Source organism: Puma concolor, chromosome D1, assembly GCF_028749965.1.
Source record: "Puma concolor isolate L17-30 chromosome D1, mPumCon1.1.hap2, whole genome shotgun sequence".
Classification (NCBI taxonomy): domain Eukaryota; kingdom Metazoa; phylum Chordata; class Mammalia; order Carnivora; family Felidae; genus Puma; species Puma concolor.
Window position 1 is genome coordinate 57676988 of NC_141676.1, and position 17569 is coordinate 57694556.

A 17569-nucleotide genomic window follows, 5' to 3' on the forward strand; every position below is an offset into this window, starting at 1 on the left:
CGAGGAGTAGATGTGGATATCCCGACCCTGGGGTGCCCTGTGGGCACAAATCCTGTCTGCTATGAGACCTTGAGCCCAGTCCTTAACTTCTCTGTGCCCATCTCCTCTTATGTACAGCAGGGTAACAATAGGGCCCACCCAGGAGGCCTAGCTGCAGATTAAAATAAATACTTGTAAACAGCATGAAGGAACACCTCCAGATAGATTAACTTCTATTTGTATGCTATTGCTCTCTTTTTGTCCTAGGCACAGCAGGTTAGTGGCAGAGGGGAGGATTTGAGCCCCAGCCTTGCCACCTCAAGAACCTGAGCAAGTTATGACTCCCCACTGAGCCTTGGTTCCCCCCCCTGAGTTGCTGTGAGGATCTGATGAGATTAGGCTCTGCAAGCATTTTGTAAACTGTAAAGTGATGGATGATGGATGCCACTTATTATCTGTATCAGGAGAGCAAGGCTGCAACTCCAGAAGCACAAGGCTGCTCAGAACAGAAGGGGAGTCACCAGATCTGGGATATCAGGACAGCTTCCTGGAGTGTTAGTCCTGGTCCTGGGGGCTTGGGATAGTGGAGCCTACCTAGGTAGACCTGTCTCAGTCTGACTTCCAGCTGTGAATCCTGTTGCGTGTGCATGCACATACACATGCACACATGGGTGACTGTGGCTGCCCAGGCATTAGGACTGGTCACTAGTTGCTGATACAGAGCAGCAAGGCTTGGAAGCCACTGGTCAGCCCAAGCTAAAGCCCATTTCTACCAGCATGGCCCAGACCCAGTGACAGCCCCTTGGAGGCTGGGGTGGAGGGATTGTTGAACAGACCGTGTTCACCGTCCCTGGGCATCTTGACCACCCTGGGCTTGTCTAGTATGATGGGAGGAGCTTCCCTGGGCTCTGGGTTGGGTCAGGGTACACAGGGTGTACTTTAGGGCCAGAGTGACTGATGAATGGAACTTGCTCCTCTCCTGGGGTGTCCCCTGGATCTTGGAATAGGGTAGGGGCAGGGGAGGTTGGGGCCTCAATGCCTCCCAGTGGGTTGGGCCCCTTTGGACAAGATTTAGTGAAAGAGCCCCAAGGGCCCAGTTCTAGCCTCAGCTGACTGCCTGCTGCCCTGGGGGATCTCAAGACACTTTCCTCTCTGAGCCACATTTGCCTATATGTAGAATGAGAAGGAATGGTCCTGTCTCTGGCTCCTTCCTTCAAGGAAGGCTTGAACATGGGAATTCTAAGGTTGCTGTTCACATTCATTACACAGAAACTTACTTTCATTCATTCACTGATTCACAAATACGTACTGGGCACTTACTGTGGGCCAGACTCTGTTCTAGGCATGGATACTGAAGTCTGCAAGTTCCAGAGGGGAGGAAGCACTTCTGCCTTTGTTCCAGCACCATCCACACCTAGAACAGAGATCAGATTAGTAGGTTGGTAGGAGCTGATAACACCTCAAGCTTCCCAGGCTGAGCCGTTGGTGGTCCGAGTATAGTTTCTAGCACCGTTGTAAGTGGGGAAGATTGCCTCTTTTGTCTGCCGGGCTTTGAGAGCCCCCAGGATTATATCTACAACTCAGGCAGGCCCTGCCCCCTCCTCCTTGCCTCTCAGCTCCCTGGGGCTCTGGCCTGAGGCTGGCTTGGCCTTTCCCAGGGTGTCTGGCCAACAGCCCAGTGAGTCATCTTCCGCTCTAGAGGCAGGACACCCCATCCCACCCTGAAGACACACACAAATGGAGCCCACCTCCCCCCTCAGCTTGTGCCTGGGTTCGAGGGAGGGAGGGAGCCCGCGGGAGGGTCTGGAAACAGACACTGGATAACTTCCGTTCCCACGATCCCTTACCCCAGCCTCCCTGTGTGCTAGAGAACTGGGTGGAGATGAGGGAGGGGAGCCCTCCTTGGCAGAGCACCTACTGTGCAGCAGGTGTTCACTCTTATTTTCCAAGTGGGGAAACTGAGGCTGAAGGGAAGGAATGTTTGCAATAGCTAGAAAGTCACAGCCCTGGACCCAGACCATAGGAGCCCAAATCCCTGTGCGGTGTTCTATGCTGTGCAAGGTTTGGCCATTTTGAGTGAAATAATTTATCAAGCTCAGAGGAGAGGGTTCTGGGAGGTAATCTCACACACAGGTTCTGAGCTAGGACTGGGGCCACAGGCCAGACCACTACTGCGGGCAGAAGTGTGCGCAGGGGTGGGTGGGTACATTTCCTGGGAGCTAGGGTTGCCAGATTTAACAAATCCTGCTCTAAGGCTTCATTAGATTCCCAATGGTATCCCTGCTCCCCACCCCTGGCCGCCAAGAGTGGGCCAACTTGGCCTCTCAGACTCAGATGTAGGTCCCGGAAGATCTGGGTTTCAGTTTCTCTACCTGAAAAGTGGAGATGACAATCTAGCCTCTCGGGCCCTGGAAATGAGTAAATTCAGAATTTCTTAGCTGGTCAGGAGGTGTTTTTCACATCTGTTGGAGTCTGTCTATCCACCTACCCCCCACCTCCTGCTTCCGGCCATTATCCTTGATGTTAAGAAACTCTTCCTTCCCAAGCTGGAAGGTCCAGCTGTATCTTCTTGAAATTAAGTGGCGATGGGGGAGGGCAAAGAAGAATAAAGGGAAAAAACCCACATGAAAAAAGACCAGTTAAATTCAAACCACATGCCCCACAGCCTCTGCCATGCAGGCCTCTGCTGCCATCTGTGGGTGTCTGGTAAAAGTGCAGTTCTGGAGCCCAAGCTTTCTCACTAAGGCCAGAAGGCTGAATCCTGCCTGGCACTGGAAATCTAGGAGGATGGCCAGGCTGTCCATTGGCTGTCTCTGGCGTGACATCACTTACCACCTCCTTCAGGGAGCGTGGTGAGGAATTTAGAGTCCACCTGAACCCTCCTTCCTCCCTCATTTGTTTACAGAGGGGGACCTGATCCCAGACTGGGGAGCAACTCTGCTTAGTCACAGAGCGAGTCAGTCATTTGACACATATATATTGTGCACCTAGCGTACGTCAGGGACACAGGTATGAACACAGAGAGACCTGGTCTCTGCCTTTTTGGACCTTATAGTGGTGGGGGTGGTGGACACAGAGAGACCTTCCTCCTATTTCCATGTCTCCTATTGTTGCCAATCATCCAGGAAAGAGAATACAGCTTGTCACCACCTAGTTCAAGGGATTCTGGGCTTGGCTTGACTCATTTATGTGCTCTGTGACCCTGGTGAAGTCACTTGACGTGGCATCAAATCCCAGCTTTGCCATGTCCAACTTCTTGACCTCAGGCACGTTGCTTCAGTTCTTGGAGGCTTTGTTTACTCATTTTTAAGATGGAGGTAATATTATACATAACTTAGAGGATTGGTGTCAGGATTAAATGAGATAATGCATGAGGAACAGCACCTCACTAAACAGGAGCTGGTAGTAAAAGTAAGACCCCACCAAGGTTGTGGGGAGCGCACGTCATTCCTGGAGGCCCAGGAGGGGCTCAGGAGTGCAGTGGGTGGAGGTGTCTCTTCTGGGTTGAGAGGTGGCCGGCACAGTTCATCAGCCAGAAATTGGCCCTGAGTCCCAGCACAGGGAGTGAGAGCTGCCACCTTGAACCTCTTGTCAGCTATCAGGGTCAGTTTCTAGAAAGAGTGGTGAGATTTTCTAGTGCTGCTGAGGTTGGAGTCCCAGCTGGACTCCTCTGGGCCAGTAGATGAAATCTAGGTCTGTACAGATATTATCCTCTTCCTTCCTTTCTCCCTTTAGGAAATTAAGAACCTTGGGTTCTTACCCCAGCTATGCCACTTATTGGCTGTATGACCATCGTTACCTCTCTGAGCCTCAGTTTCCCCAGCTAGGTAGCTCTCACTCAGTCTTTCATGCAGTTGCAGCCACATAGTGACTGCGCTGGAATTACCTTGAAGGCATCCTCATTCGTAGGTCTGGCAATCGTGCTGGCATTTGGGTGGGACCTTATCTAGGTGGTCAGCTAGAACACTATACACAGACCTCTGCATGTGACCTGGGCTTCCACACAACGTGGCAGCCGGGTTTCAGGAATGAGTGACCCAAGAGAGCAAGGTGGAAGTACATGGCATTTTTATGGCCTGGCTTTGGATGTCACATAGTATCTTTTCTGCTATATTCTGTTAATTGAGGTAGTCACAAAGGTCACCCAGTTTCAAGGGGGAGGAGACATAAACCTCATCATTCTATGGAAGAGTGTCAGTACCACACTACAAGAAGAGCGTGTGGCATGGAAAATATTGTGATAGCTATCTTTGAAAAATGCAATCTGCCACACCTTCCTGGGGGTGGTTAAGAGGATAAAATAAGACAGTGATATAAAGTCTTAGCCTGTGCCTGGCACATATTTAGTGCTCAGGAAACAACAGCTATAGCTTTTTTTTTTTTAAGTTTATTTATTTAGTTTGAGAGAGAGAGCATGAGCACGTGCATGAGCAATGAAGGAGCAGAGAGAGAGGGAGAGAGAATCCCAAGCAGGCTGTGCACTATTAGCCTGGAACCCGGCATGGGGCTCGATCTCATGAACCGAGAGATCATGACCTGAGCTGAAATGGAGAGTCAGACGCCTAACCAACTGAGCTACCCAGACTCCCCAGCTATAGCTACTTTTGAATATTATTGAAGTGGCCCTCACTTTTCATTTCTGCCATGGAACCAAACGGACTATCACCCACTGATGGGCTGTACAGTCACATGGTCACAGAAGACCACTGACAAGAGTATACACAGACATGTGGGTGAGTCCACACAGATGAGACACACATTGTGTCACTCACAGTCCCACCTCCAGGTGCACACAGTCCCACCTCAGCAGGGCAGTGGCCTTCCTGTGGCAGGAAGGACCTGAGGCTCCTTCGGTCCTTGATCTCTCCTTCCCATTCCCAAACATATTCCCCAGAATTCTTGGACCCACGCTGAGCAGCCAGTCCCGAGGGAGCTCTGTGGCTTGGACACTGCCCTTGAAGTTGCCTATGAGGCTTGGGAACTTGGTGGAGCCTTGAGAGGCTCCTCCTTCCGGAAGAGAGTGTCTATAGGGGATAGGCCATGACCTGGGAAGGCAGGGGGAAGGGACAAATGACAGGAAGAATAGGGAAGGGGTCTCAGACAAGAACAGATGGAGATACTGGTGCCCCAAGAGGAGAAGTGGCTTGTTCAAGGTCACATTACTAGTAAGTGGTAGAGCCAGGGATGTGAGGCCAAGCTGTCTGGCTTCAGAGTCTGCCCTCTTAATTTCTATGCCAAGAAGTCCCTCTTTTGGAACTTTGGTCTCATTGATGAACCTGAGGACCTGAGGAGGGCAGCACCATCAGTGAAATGAATAGCCCACTAGGTTGGGAACGTTCAGTTCCCATAACGGTGGACATTGATGGGGTCAGGAAGGGCAGACAGTCCATCTGGGCAATTAGCCAGGGCTTGGTTCCCAGAGAAGAGCATCCTCCTTGATTCCAGCATTGCCTGTTGACAGCATTTTGTTTTCCACCCAAACCATTCTGTGTCAGGAGAACCTGTTTATGTAATCATCTCGGTACAAATGAGGCTGCAGAAAGGTAATGCAGACTAGTGCACCAGGAAGGTGGGGGAGGCCAAGCTCAGTGCACGAGGCTAAGGGGAGGTGGAGACGGGCTCTCCTCACAGGGGAGGGGGTGGTTTTAAGAGCATGGGCCCTGGAGACAGTCACCTCAGATGCACCCCTTATCAGTCAGGTGACCACTCTGAGCCTCAGTTTCCTTGTTTGTAAAATAGAGGAGAAACAATAACAGCCTTTGATGTAGGGCTCCTGTGGAGATTAAAGGAGCCAGGGCTTGGAAAGCAATAATGGGGTGCTTGACACCTGAAAAGTGTTCAAACAGCATTAGTGATGGTGAGGATTCTAAGATTATGGTGTTCCCAATCTGGTTTGGGCAGCTCTGGGGTCCAGACCCTCTGTGGCAAGTACTCATATAGAGCTATGCAGATATGAAAGGCTGGAGACCCCTCCCCACCCCACAGGAGCCTGATGAGACCCACTGCCCCAGAACCTGCCTTGCATTTGTCATTCCTTTTTCAATTCCTATCTTCCCACTTAGACTGTGGTACCCAGCAGGGCATAGACCTCTTTTCTTATCTTTAAATCCCCAGCATAGGAGTGCCTGGATGGTTCAATTGGTTAAGCATCTGACTTCGGCTCAGGTCATGATCTCATGGTTCATGAGTTTGAGCCCTGCATTGGACTCTGAGCTGACCGTGCAGAGCCCGCTTAGGATTCTTAGATTCTGTCTCCCTCTGTTTCTGCCCCACCTCCAACTCATGCTTTCTCTCTCTCTCAAAATAAATAAATAAACTTGAAAAAATTAAATCCCCAGCGTAGTGCTTGGTACCTGGTAGGTACTCAATAAATACTTGTTGAACTAATCAACAAATGAATAAAATTAAAACTCAGTTAATTACCCATCTATTGAGCCATGTATCCGTGTAGCCATTTGTGTGTTCATTTGTTACTGATTCATCATTCTATTCACCCCTCCACTTAGTTATTCACCTATGATCATCCTATTCATTTAGTCAGCCATTACTTATTACTCATCCATTTGTCCATCCGTGTGTCCTTTCTCATGACTGGGCCCCAGTTGGTCCAGCACTAGCTGCAGGAGGACCAAGTGGCCCCAAGTGGGCAAGAAGTCTTGTAGGAGGTCTTGGGGGAGCCCACAGTGGGAGATGTGTCTGGAGGCAGGTAAACAAGGTATTGGATTTCTTTTAGAGATGGGGCAATATCAGCTTACTGGGGGGAGGTAGGGAGGGTTAGGTGTTCCCCAGGACTAGCAGAAGGGTGGTCCCACCCAACTGGGGTGCCCAACCTGCTTATCCTAGTGGGGTGGTGGTCTTGTGGAGCAGAGCCCTTTTGTCCCCTCTCACCTTCCCTTGACTAAGGAGGATAGGAGCTGTTTGGTGGGAGGAGGGTGGTATATGTGTTGTGGTGGGGTGTGCGGTATGCAGTATGGAGAGGAGGGCCCTTACCAACCACCTCATATACTTATAAAAACTATTCTGAGCCAGACCCACTCCAAACAACCATAGATACCCAAAAGGAAAAGAGACGTCAGTACCTAAAAGGGGAGTTCAGTGGAACAACAGAACCAGACCTGCTCAGGGGTGCTCTGGACATACATGGTGCCCCCAGCCCCCTTCCCAGCTGACCTCACTCTGAGGGGCTCCAATGCCCATGCCTTTGTGGGGGTGATGCCTGGAAACTCTGATTCAGCAGCTATATGTTCCTGTTCCTTCTCTCAGCTTCCTTTCCCCACCCGACTAGCTCCCCTGTTGCCATGGCAACAGGCTTGGATGTAATTAGCCATCTTTAATGAAGCTGCAGCACGCAGTGCCTTAGCATCAAGCCCAGCCCCCTTCTCCAGGGCAGCGGCCTCCTGAACTCTGCCATCTGGGCACCCACATGCCTCTGGATTTCTTGACCTCCAAATGTTGTTCAAACCCTGCCTCCTCCAGGAAGCCCTCCTTGAATACCCCCTACCCCCCAGGCAGAGGTGACTCCCTCTGCTGAGCCCTATGTATTGTCTGGGAGCTCCTGGATGCCAGCCAGAGTGGATTCATCTGTGCAGGGCCTGGTCCTACTGAAGTAAGGGAATGGATGCACCTTACTAACAAGCTATGCACTGCCTCCCAAAAACTCAGAGGAAATGAGGCCCCAGATCATTTAGCTGGAGAGAGGGTCAGATGGAGGAGGAGGTGCTCTGAGAGAAAGCCAGCTGTGGGTTATCTAGCCAGAGTGATCAAGCAATGGGCCAGAGATGGGCCCTCAAACCACAGTCCTCCTACTAGTGTGGGATTATCTTTGGGACCTGGCTGTTTAGATGTGTCCACGGGGTGTGTCCATCCTCTGTGCTCACATCATCACTCAGTCAACTGGTCTGGCTGTTCCAAACCCTCCCCCCATGTGCCCAGCCCTGAGAGGAGGAGAACTGTAAGCCCCACCCCCAGGGAAGTCCATAATCCATCCCATTGGGAGGGTAAGAAGCAGATGGACTCACTGGAATTCTTGGTTCAAACTAGAGGCAGAGGAGGGCTTGGGGCCCTCCTGGAGGACCCCTGTTCCACCTCCCAGGGGCAGAAGGGGCTCTGCCAGGACATGTGCCCTGAGAGGGGATGTGGTGGCCAGGTAGGCTCTAGGCCTTGAAGGCTCTGTGCTGCCAGTGCACAGATTGCTGGGCCCCATACAGAGTTTCAGGTCAGGTCAATAGGGTAGTTTGGGGGGGAGTTGAGAATATGCATTTCTAACACATTTCCTGGAGGTACACAGGGCCTGCACTTTGAGAGCCATTGCCATAGAGGGACCAGCAAGGGAGTTGGTGCAGAGCACACACTCATGCTTTCATTCATTCTTTCATTCAACAAACTGGCTTAGGGTTACTCTGGGCCAGGCCTTCATGGGACACAGGAGAGACAGATGGGTTCACCAATTGTTTAGGCAGCACCAACTTAGCAAGCACTTCTCATGTGTCAGGCTCTGCCCCCTAATGTAGCCTCACTGCCCTGGGAGCCCTTGCCAGGTGGGGGTCACACCTGTTTTCTCTTTCTACTCTCTTGGAATTCTGTTCTTGTTTTCATTGTTGACTTCTTTGGGATTGTCTGTTGGGGAGTTAAAATTTTAGTTTTGGACATTTTGGACTCCCTGAGGAGGCCAGTGCTGCTGGGTCCATGTCCTGCCCTCTCAGGAGAGGATGAGAAATAATACCCTTGGATGGGGCTGTAGGATGTGGATTCACCTGGTTGAGGGCTAAACAGGGGAAGGTGGCAGGGGGGCCAAGCAGCACAGGAGGCTGCAAGGGCCAGCAAGAGGGGTTGATCCTGTGCCATGGGACTGCCAGGGGAGGTTCGTGAGCAGGGAATTGCAAGGTTTGCCTCCCTGTGATGACTGCTTAGTGTATTAGCTAACATCTATGTGCAGAATGCTGTGGTTCACAAAAGGGACATGGACCCCCGCCCTCAGGGAACCTACAGTCTCCTGGGAGGAGATGGTCATCAATCTAGCAATTGCTCAAATGTGTAATTACAAACTGTGATACCTGGTTAAGAAAAACTGAGAATCTTTGAGAGCACAGAGCAGGTGTACCTGGCCTAATCTGAGGATCAGGGAGGGCTTCCCTGAGGAGGTAACATTTACACTAAGATTAATCTCAAAGGAACAGCAAAAACACTCCTAGAAGAGGGAAAAGGTGTCCGCCAAGGCCCTGAGGCAGGAGAGAGCCTGGTCTGTTTCTAGGAGATAAAACAGAAATGGTTGGGGGCACCTGGGTGGCTCAGTCAGTTGAGTGTCCCATTTTGGCTCAGGTCATGATCTCTCGGTCCATAGGTTCAAGCCCCGCATCAGGCTCTGTGCTGCTAACAGCTAGGAGCCTGTAGCCTGCTTTGGATTCTGTGTCTCCCTCTCTCTCTGCCCCCCCCCCACCCCCACTCATGCGTGCATGCTCTCTCTCTCTCTCAAAAATAAATAATAAACATTAAAAATAATGGCTGGGGCATATCAAACAAGGCGAGAGAGGGATAGAGGGAACTGCCTTGGGCAATAGGGTCAGAAGATCTCCACTGTGCAGGAAACCCAAGGGAAAGCAGGTTTGGGGGAGGGCATCAGGAGTTTGTTGAGTGTGGGAGACCTCATACACTAAAGGAGTATAAGGTCAGCAGAGCTGAGGCACAGCAGACCGATCCCCAGTCAGCTGCAGGGTGCATGAGAGCCCCTTGGTAGGAGGTGGCAGCTAGTACAAAACAAAGCTCACCCTGCCCCCTCTCCTGATTAAGTGGTTCTGGGATGGGTTCTGACATCACCTTCAATTTGAGGAACAGATCCTGGGGATCATGCTTGGAAACATTCTGAAGCATCATCTAGCGATGTGGTGGGGGTTGTAAATGCCCGAACCCCTCCTCATGATGGGGGGTGAGGTGAAGGGGGATAGGACTGGAATTCTCTGAGACTGTCTCAAATACAGGATTCAGGTCAACTGGGTGGGGTGGGAGTAGGCATGACTCAGTGTCGTCTCTTTCCTTTATGAGGCCCTTAATGCTTTGCCCCTGGATGGGAGAACAATGTCAGTTTCCAGAGATGCGCATCCCTAAATATGTGCGCCTGTTTGTGCTGGATTATAGTTGTGTGAAGACAGAAGCGTGTGCCACTGTGCAGCACTGGGTCGGGTTCATGTGTGTCAGGGTCTGTATGGGACTACGTTGATGTGTGTGCCTTTTGCCTTCACCCAAACGTGTATACACATCAAGGCGGGAGGGCAAGTTTCTATGTACATGGGCTTCTTCTGTGTAGATCCGTGCATGCCCCTGTGTGTGCCTGCGTGGGTACAGGTGTGGACAAAACGTGCATGTCTCAGTGTACTTGCCTTTGTCGACTGGTGTGCGCCGACTTACGTCCTCAGAGGGGGATGGGTCCGCAAAGGGAGGCCGCTGCGTGGGGGAGCTGCGGGGGTGAGGTCGGGCCGCCCGCTGCGTGCTGGGGGAGACTGGGCGGCTCTGAGAGGGTGGGCGGAGCAGGGTGGGCGAGGGCGGGGACTCCCCTCCGCTCCCCTCCCCCGCGCCAGCGGCGCCAAGCGCGCCTGGCTCGCTGGGCGCACTCGCTGAGCAGAGGAGGCAACAGCGCCGCCGCCCGAGTTTTCGCTCTCAGATCTACGCTGGAACTGACACCGCGATAGCCGCTGCGGCGGGGCTGAGCCCCCGGAGGGAGTGACGGTGGGAGAGAGGGGGCCCGTCGTCCCCCGCCGCCCCGGCATCTCCGCCCTGGCGGCGGCCCGGCCGCATGCTTCAGATGGTGAAGACCCTGGCCCAGTTCACCATCGCGCTGGAAGATATGCGCGATCTGGGCCCGGCCACCGCCTCCGGGGAGCCCGCCAGGAGCAGCGGTGCTGACGCTGAGGAGCCTGGGGAGGCCCAGGTAGGGGGAGGGGAAGAGACAGCCAGGGACCTGGGTCGAAACCTAGAACTCAGCGGATCTGGGCCTGAGGGAGACATGGGTCCTACTGAGAGCGCAGGACTGGGAACTCGGATCAGGCACACCAGCTGCGTGGCCACGGGCCTGGGGGCTCAGAGACTAGTGATGGGGGCAGGGAGATTGAAGGTATGAGGAGCCATGGCAGGGGTGGTGTGGCTGGCAGGGCGCTGAGGTTTGGTGCCACCAGAATGCAAGCTTGGAATGGCAGAAGGGCTGGCAAACTCAACTGGGGTGAGAGGCCTGTACCCTGAGATCCAGCCTCAGCAAGGCCTAGTGGTACTTAGTGCCTGATATGGATCAGCCTGTAGGCAGAGACTGTCTCCAGAGGTATCCTGGGTTCACAGGCTCAGGAAGGGAAGGTTTTACCAGCCTCTTTCCTGCAGGCCTGTTGCAGTCCCCAGGTGTATATATGTGTTGGGGGGATGGGAAGTTGAGGGTAGCCAATTTTGCCCCCCCCCCCCCCCGCCATTCTCTCCCTGCCACTGGACCCGCTGGGCCTTGGAGGTGTCATGCTGTGGTGTCCCCATTCCTGGCTCAGTGCTCTTCTCCTCCAGGGGACAGGGAGGGAGAGGCTTCCAGGGGATTTTTCCATGCCTTTGTGTGTTTCTCTGGGCCTGGATTCTGATTATCCTGCTCTTCTGGGCTCCAGTGGAGGCTATGGTTCTGTTCCCCCCCCCCCCCACCCCCCGCTCCCTGTGCTGTGGTGTATTTCTCCCCACCACCTCACATCTCTGGGCCGAAGGCCCTGGTTCTCAGCTAGGTGGCTTGGCTGCATTTCTTTTTCGTCTCTTTGCGGAGTGTCTGGCCTTTACAGCTTCTTCTGTGTACGTGTGTCTCTGTCTTCATGCTGTGTATATAGGGTTTTAAGCTTTGGGTCAGCATGTCCCAATCTTACTGGTAGGAGAGGCCCCCCCCCTCTGTCTTCCTGCTGTATCCCTTTAGCCCCCCCATCCTCCCTCCCACTTCAGTGCTCCATATAGTGAAGGTCTAAGGATGGAGCTGTTGAGGGGTGACGGGCTCTGGGGGAGGCTAGGCCTACAGGGTTGTCCCGCCCAGAACAGGTGGGCCCGCTGATCTGGTTGACAGCTGCATTGCCTGTCTCTTGCTTCCCCTGGCTCCCCCACCCCCACATACACTCACACCCGTGTCTGGGCACGTGCAGAAGGGCACTCCATGCAGTGACAGAGAGCTGGCCTTATTTTCTATGCCTCTACCTGACAGCTGAGTGACAAGCCACTGTGCTTTCAAGCAGGGAGGAGGCTGGGAAGGGCGGGTGTTGCAGCGTCAGCCTCCCTGTGTGAGTTACCCCAGCCCTCTGGGCCCATCAGGCCCAGCACCAACCCTGCCTCCCTCAGGAGGCCTCGCTGCCCATGACCCTCACCACTGGGCATAGCAGGGCCAGGTCCAGGGAACCTGAGGGCGGAGGGTGACTGTGCGGCCCAGGGCCGAGCCTGGTCTGGTTCTACTCTAAGGGAACTCCCTGTCCAGCTGGGAATTGAAGACCCAGTGTATGTGGAGAGAGCTACCTTGCTTCCCAGCTCTTTGCTTTCACAGTACTGGGAGGGAGGCTTTATTCCTTCCATTTCATAGAGGAGAATGTGAAAACCCAAGGCAGTTAGATGGCCCAAGGTCACACAGCTAGTAAAGGTATGGCTGGGACCCTGTGTCCCATGGCTAGCCAGTCAGTCTGGGTGAGAACTCTGGGTGCTTGGGCCCTCAGACTGAGCTTGAGATGGCTAAAGAGACTTGGGTCCTCACTCTGTCGGTCAGTGGCTGTGTGACTTTGGGCAAGTCCAGTCACCTCTCTGACTTGACTTCCTCACTTGTAAAGTAGAGATGATGACACCTGTGATGCAGAGCTGTGAGTGTGAGGTGGAAATGAGATCATATCTGTGAAATGCTGAGATGGCCCTGAGGGACAATGGGAAGATTGGGCATCTGGGCTTTTTCTTGGGGGGCCCTTCTGGTCCTTGATGCTCTCCCAAACTCTCCATCCTAAGGTGAGCCCAGCTGGTCTTCCCTCCCACTGGAAGCTGCCCAGGTGTTCTAAACGCCTTCAAATCACTGAGGATAAATGATCTGAGGGCTGGAGGCTCTACGGCAGGGCCCAGTGTCTTCTCACCAAACAGAGTCTGCAGCTGGTCAGAATGGAGCAGAGCCAGTCTCCTCCCCTCCCTCAATGGGGAGTCATTCACACCTCCCAACCCTAAGTTCCTAGCACTGGGGTCTACTTTTCTGAGTGTCTTATTGTTGACAGGTTTGGGGAAAGACCTGACCCCAAGTCCCTGGGTCAAAGGGAGAGGGTCAGAGGGAGGAGAGGCATACCATGAGCAGAGGGGTGAGCAGGGGCTGGATCAGGCAAGGCGAACAGGCCTTGGGCTTGGGTCTACTCAGCAAACATAGACCCTGTGCAGAGCAGTGACCAGGGCAGCTCCACTGGTTGAGTCCCTACCATGAGAGGCTCCAGGGATGGGGAGTGGAGGGATACCACAGACATGGACACCTAACCTTCCATTGCCACATGCAAAGAATATACACTCAAACCCAACAAGCCTTGATGGCTGGAGACTGAGACAGGGTCCAGACAGATGTCCTGGCTAAGTTGAGCTAAGGCTTGGGGGGAGCGTGGGGAGGGGAGAATAAGCCCCAGAGATCTGGGGCCCAGAGGAGGCCTTGCTCAGAACCATTCCAGGGACTTAGAGGTGACCTGGAGTGGAATCCCTCACCAGGAAGGGAAGCTGTTAGAGCTGGTACCATCTGGGAAGGCTTCCTGGAGGAGTGGGCCAGAGGTATAGTAAGTGGTGGCAAGGGACAATAGGTAAGCTGGGTCTCAGGGAATTGAACACAGAGAAAGCATCCTGTGTCTGGCTTCTAGCAAAGCCTTCCCATTGAATAGGGACCGCCCTGTCAGGGATGCACACCCTATCCCTGGAGGTGTGGGTGCAGATTCTGGGCAACCCCTTAGGGACTCTGTACTGTAGATCATCAGATTCTTGGATGGAGGCATTAGTTTCTGGGGCTCCTTTTCCCCATCCTTAAAATGGGAAGAAGAATAACATCTATCTACCTCACAGGGTGGTCAGAAGGATGAAATAATGTATAATGCTTAGAGCAGTGCTTGGTGTGGAGTAGAGCTCAGTTAACCTTTTTTTACGAAGAGACCTGGGATCTAGCCTTGTCTGAGAGTGGGTGAACCCTACCCCCACCTGGCTGTGTGACCTTTGGCACCGACTTCACCTTTCTGAGCCATCTTTTCTTCATCTGTGGCAGGAGGTCACAGTTCCCATGCTCAGGGGTGGTTTGAAGCCCAACCTAGTAGGGTCTGACCCCACAGCATGGATCCTGAAGGTGGGGTTTTCAGAGTTGGCAGCTGGAGTGGGGGGTAGGCTGGAGGCATCTTCCTTTGCAAATGTGAGAGTTATTGATTGTTTTGGGTCCTTTCCAGGAGCCCAGTGGAAAACCATGAAGTAAACAGTAGATAACCAGGTCTGCCAACAGTTATGGGGGTGGTGGTGAAGGATTGAGGGGCATACTCTGGAAAGGAAGGAGTTTGAGATGCAGGGAGAGGGCCCTCCCTGCACAAGGAGCATCTGAGCAAAGACCTGACAGAGTGGAGGTCTATGGTGATTTGGGGTAACAGCCAACAGTCCTGGATGGTGGGAAGGCAGGCCTTGAAGGCCAGGGAGAGGATGTGGATAGGTTCTCTGGGTCTACGTGACTGCAGGTGGCGGGGTCTGAGGGGAACAAGGCACTGCTCACCCTCTGTTTTCTGTCCCCCAAGGACATGCGGAAGCACGTGACCATGACCCTGCTGGACACAGAGCAGTCATACGTGGAGTCGCTGCGAACCCTGATGCAGGTGAGGCTTGAGGCTGGTCCAGGCCCCTGAGAGTGGCCATTCTGAGTCTAGGAGGCTGTCAAACATATGGAAACAAACCCACTTTGTGGACAGGGGATGGAGGCTAGAGAAGAGAGGAATGATCCTGGGACACATCACCCTTCCATGGAGAACCCCTCTCATGTGACTGCCCCAGAGGAGGAAGCCCCCCCCTCCAGGGCAGGAGAGATCTTAGAGGGGTCTTAATGAGACTAGACCAGGCCACCCCAGGGCAGGTGCTCCCTGCTTTTACTGTTCTGCCACCTACCTCTGGCAGCCCTGGTGCCTGAGCTTAGATCTGTGACCCACCCCCAGTGTACCTCCTTCCATTTTGTTCATTGATTGGGAAAATATTTGTTGAATGGAATAAAATGTTGAGCACCTGTTGTGTGCCAGGTCCTGTTCCAGGTGTAGGCAGCACAGGGGCGAATAAGAGAGACAAGCCACTGCCACAGGAGCTCATAGTCCTGTCGGGGACATAGCTGAGTATATGGTCACTGTGAAAGCATTGAGAGAGCACCTGTGAGGCATGGGGTCAGGGAATTTTCCCTGGAGGAGGTGCTAGCTTCTTCCTGACCTGTCTTCTCAGCAGCAGGAACAGCTTGTGCAGAGTTGAGTAGGAGAGGCCTGCACTTTTGGAGGTCCATGTGGCTGACACAGAGCACAGAGGGTTGGTCTATGGTGATGCTGGGGGAGCCAGCAGGGGCCACATGGTAAGGACTTTGCATACCAGGAAGAAGGTTTGGGCTCTACCAGGGGCCCTGGAGAATCAGTGAAGGGCTTTGAGCAGGGGCGGCATATAGCCTGACTCATACTTTACAACATCTTTCTGACTCCTAGGAAGGTGGGCAGCGGAAGAGGAGGCCAAGGCCACTGAAGGTGGGTGGGGGAGGAGAGGCCAGGACCCAGGCAGAGGCAACAGGGAGGGAGAGTTGGGGACAGACATTCAGGAAGTGGAGTGGTCAGGCCAGGCATGGTAAGTGGTTGGTTGTGAGGGGCAAGGTGGGGAAGCCCAGGATGAGACCTGGGCTCCCAGTCTGGGTGACTGAAGCACTATAGGAACTCCACCTGTGAAAGGTGGGGCAAGATGGCAAGTTCAGGTTCAGATGTGGGAAGGGCCTGGAGCCAGGATGCATATGAGGGTCTGAGGCCCAGGACAGAGAACCTGGATCTGAGCTGAAGTAGGGCCTGGTAGGCACTGTTGAGGACAAATTTACTCAAGCCACCTAAGTAGAGTGAGAGCAAAGGGTTGAAGGTAGAGCCCTGGAAACATCCAGAGTGTTCATTCGTTTACTCCACAAATCTGCAACAAGCATCTTCCGGGTGCAGGCAGTGTTCTTTGTGAGGGTTCGACAGTGAGCATGAGTGATCAGGTCCTGTCTCCTGGACTGACAAACCATATGTGAGGACAAATGAGGGTGCAAAAACACATGGAAAGTGTGTCTGGAAAAACTGAATATTGTTCATCCAGAAAGAAATTTTGACACACACCACAATCTGGATGAACCTTTGGAACATTATGCTAAATGAAATAAACCAGTCACAAAAGGGCAAAAACTGTATGATTCCACTTACACGAGGGACCTAGAGTAGTCAAATTCATAGAGAGAGAAACAGAACAGTGGTTGCCAGGAGCTGGGAGAGAGGAAGTGGGGAGTTCATGTTTAATGGGTATATAGTTGTGGTTGGGGAAGAGTAGAAAGTTCTGGAGATGGATGGTGATGATGCTTCCACAACCACATGAATGTATTTAATGTGAGTATACCAAGCTGTACATTTAAAAATGATTAAAATGGCAAATTTTATGATGTATGTTTTGCCACACAAAAAATACATTGCTTTTATATGTTAAAAAAAAAAAGTGCACAGAAAGATGAGAACACAGAATGGGGGCCTGCCCTGGTGTCAGAGGCCAGGGAGGGCTTCTCTGAGGTTGGGGTATTTAGCTGAGACCTGAAGGTAGTTAAGAGCTAAGTAGGGGGAGAGCCCAGAGGGAATCATTCTGGCAGAGGGTACAGCAGGAACAAAGGCCAGGGGGCTGGAAGAAACCCAGAGCGGTTAGCGGTGGACAGGTGGTCACTGTGGCTGCTGCAGAAGAGCTGGGCTTTATTGTAAGCACATGGAAGTCACAGAAGGGACACAACCAGAATGCTATCTTTAAGAGGTTGCCCCTGACTGCCAGGCGGCCATAGTCACGCAGGAGTCTGGCAGGGGGTGGGGTCCTTTGTTGTCCTTTAGGTAGGAGCTAAAGGCATTGGGGTCAAGCAGTCCAGAGTTTGAGTCACTTGCTTCCCTGCTGGGTGATGCTAGCCTAATCACTCGCTTCTCTGAGCCTTGGTGTTTTTGTGTACAAAACGTGACTAATCATACCCACGTCCCAGTGCAAAGATTAAAAGGTAATGAGGCTGCTCATGCCTTGTTCACAGACAGGAAGCCGACGGGGCTTGGGTATGCCTCTCTGCCTTCAAATCTCCTGGCCGTGCACGGAGGCTTGCGGAACCTGCAGGTGGAAGAGCCAAGGGAGGGTAGTTCTGAGGAGGCCAAATTGAGAGTGTTCATGGCCAGGGATGGAGATGGTCAGGAGAGTGTCAGCTGAACCCAAGGACTGTCACTCAAGGCAGCCCTGGTGTGTCGGAAGGAAGGACTGAGGTCCAAGCCAGGCCACCAGTGTTCAGACCTGGCACTACCTCTTACCCGGCCATGTGACCTGGAGCAGGTTACATAACCAGTCTCTG

The 17569-nt window shown here is 53.0% G+C and overlaps 1 protein-coding gene across 2 annotated transcripts in view; it reads left to right on the top strand.

Moving 5' to 3' along the window:
• The window catches only part of ARHGEF17 (Rho guanine nucleotide exchange factor 17), a 58310-nt gene that overhangs the window by 23644 nt on the left and 17097 nt on the right, over positions 1 to 17569 (top strand). For both annotated transcript variants that reach the window (XM_086678260.1, XM_086678259.1), the window contains exon 2: positions 14739 to 14816. In XM_086678260.1, the coding sequence (XP_086534386.1) occupies positions 14739 to 14816 (78 nt within the window). The remainder of the gene's footprint in view (positions 1 to 14738; positions 14817 to 17569) is intronic.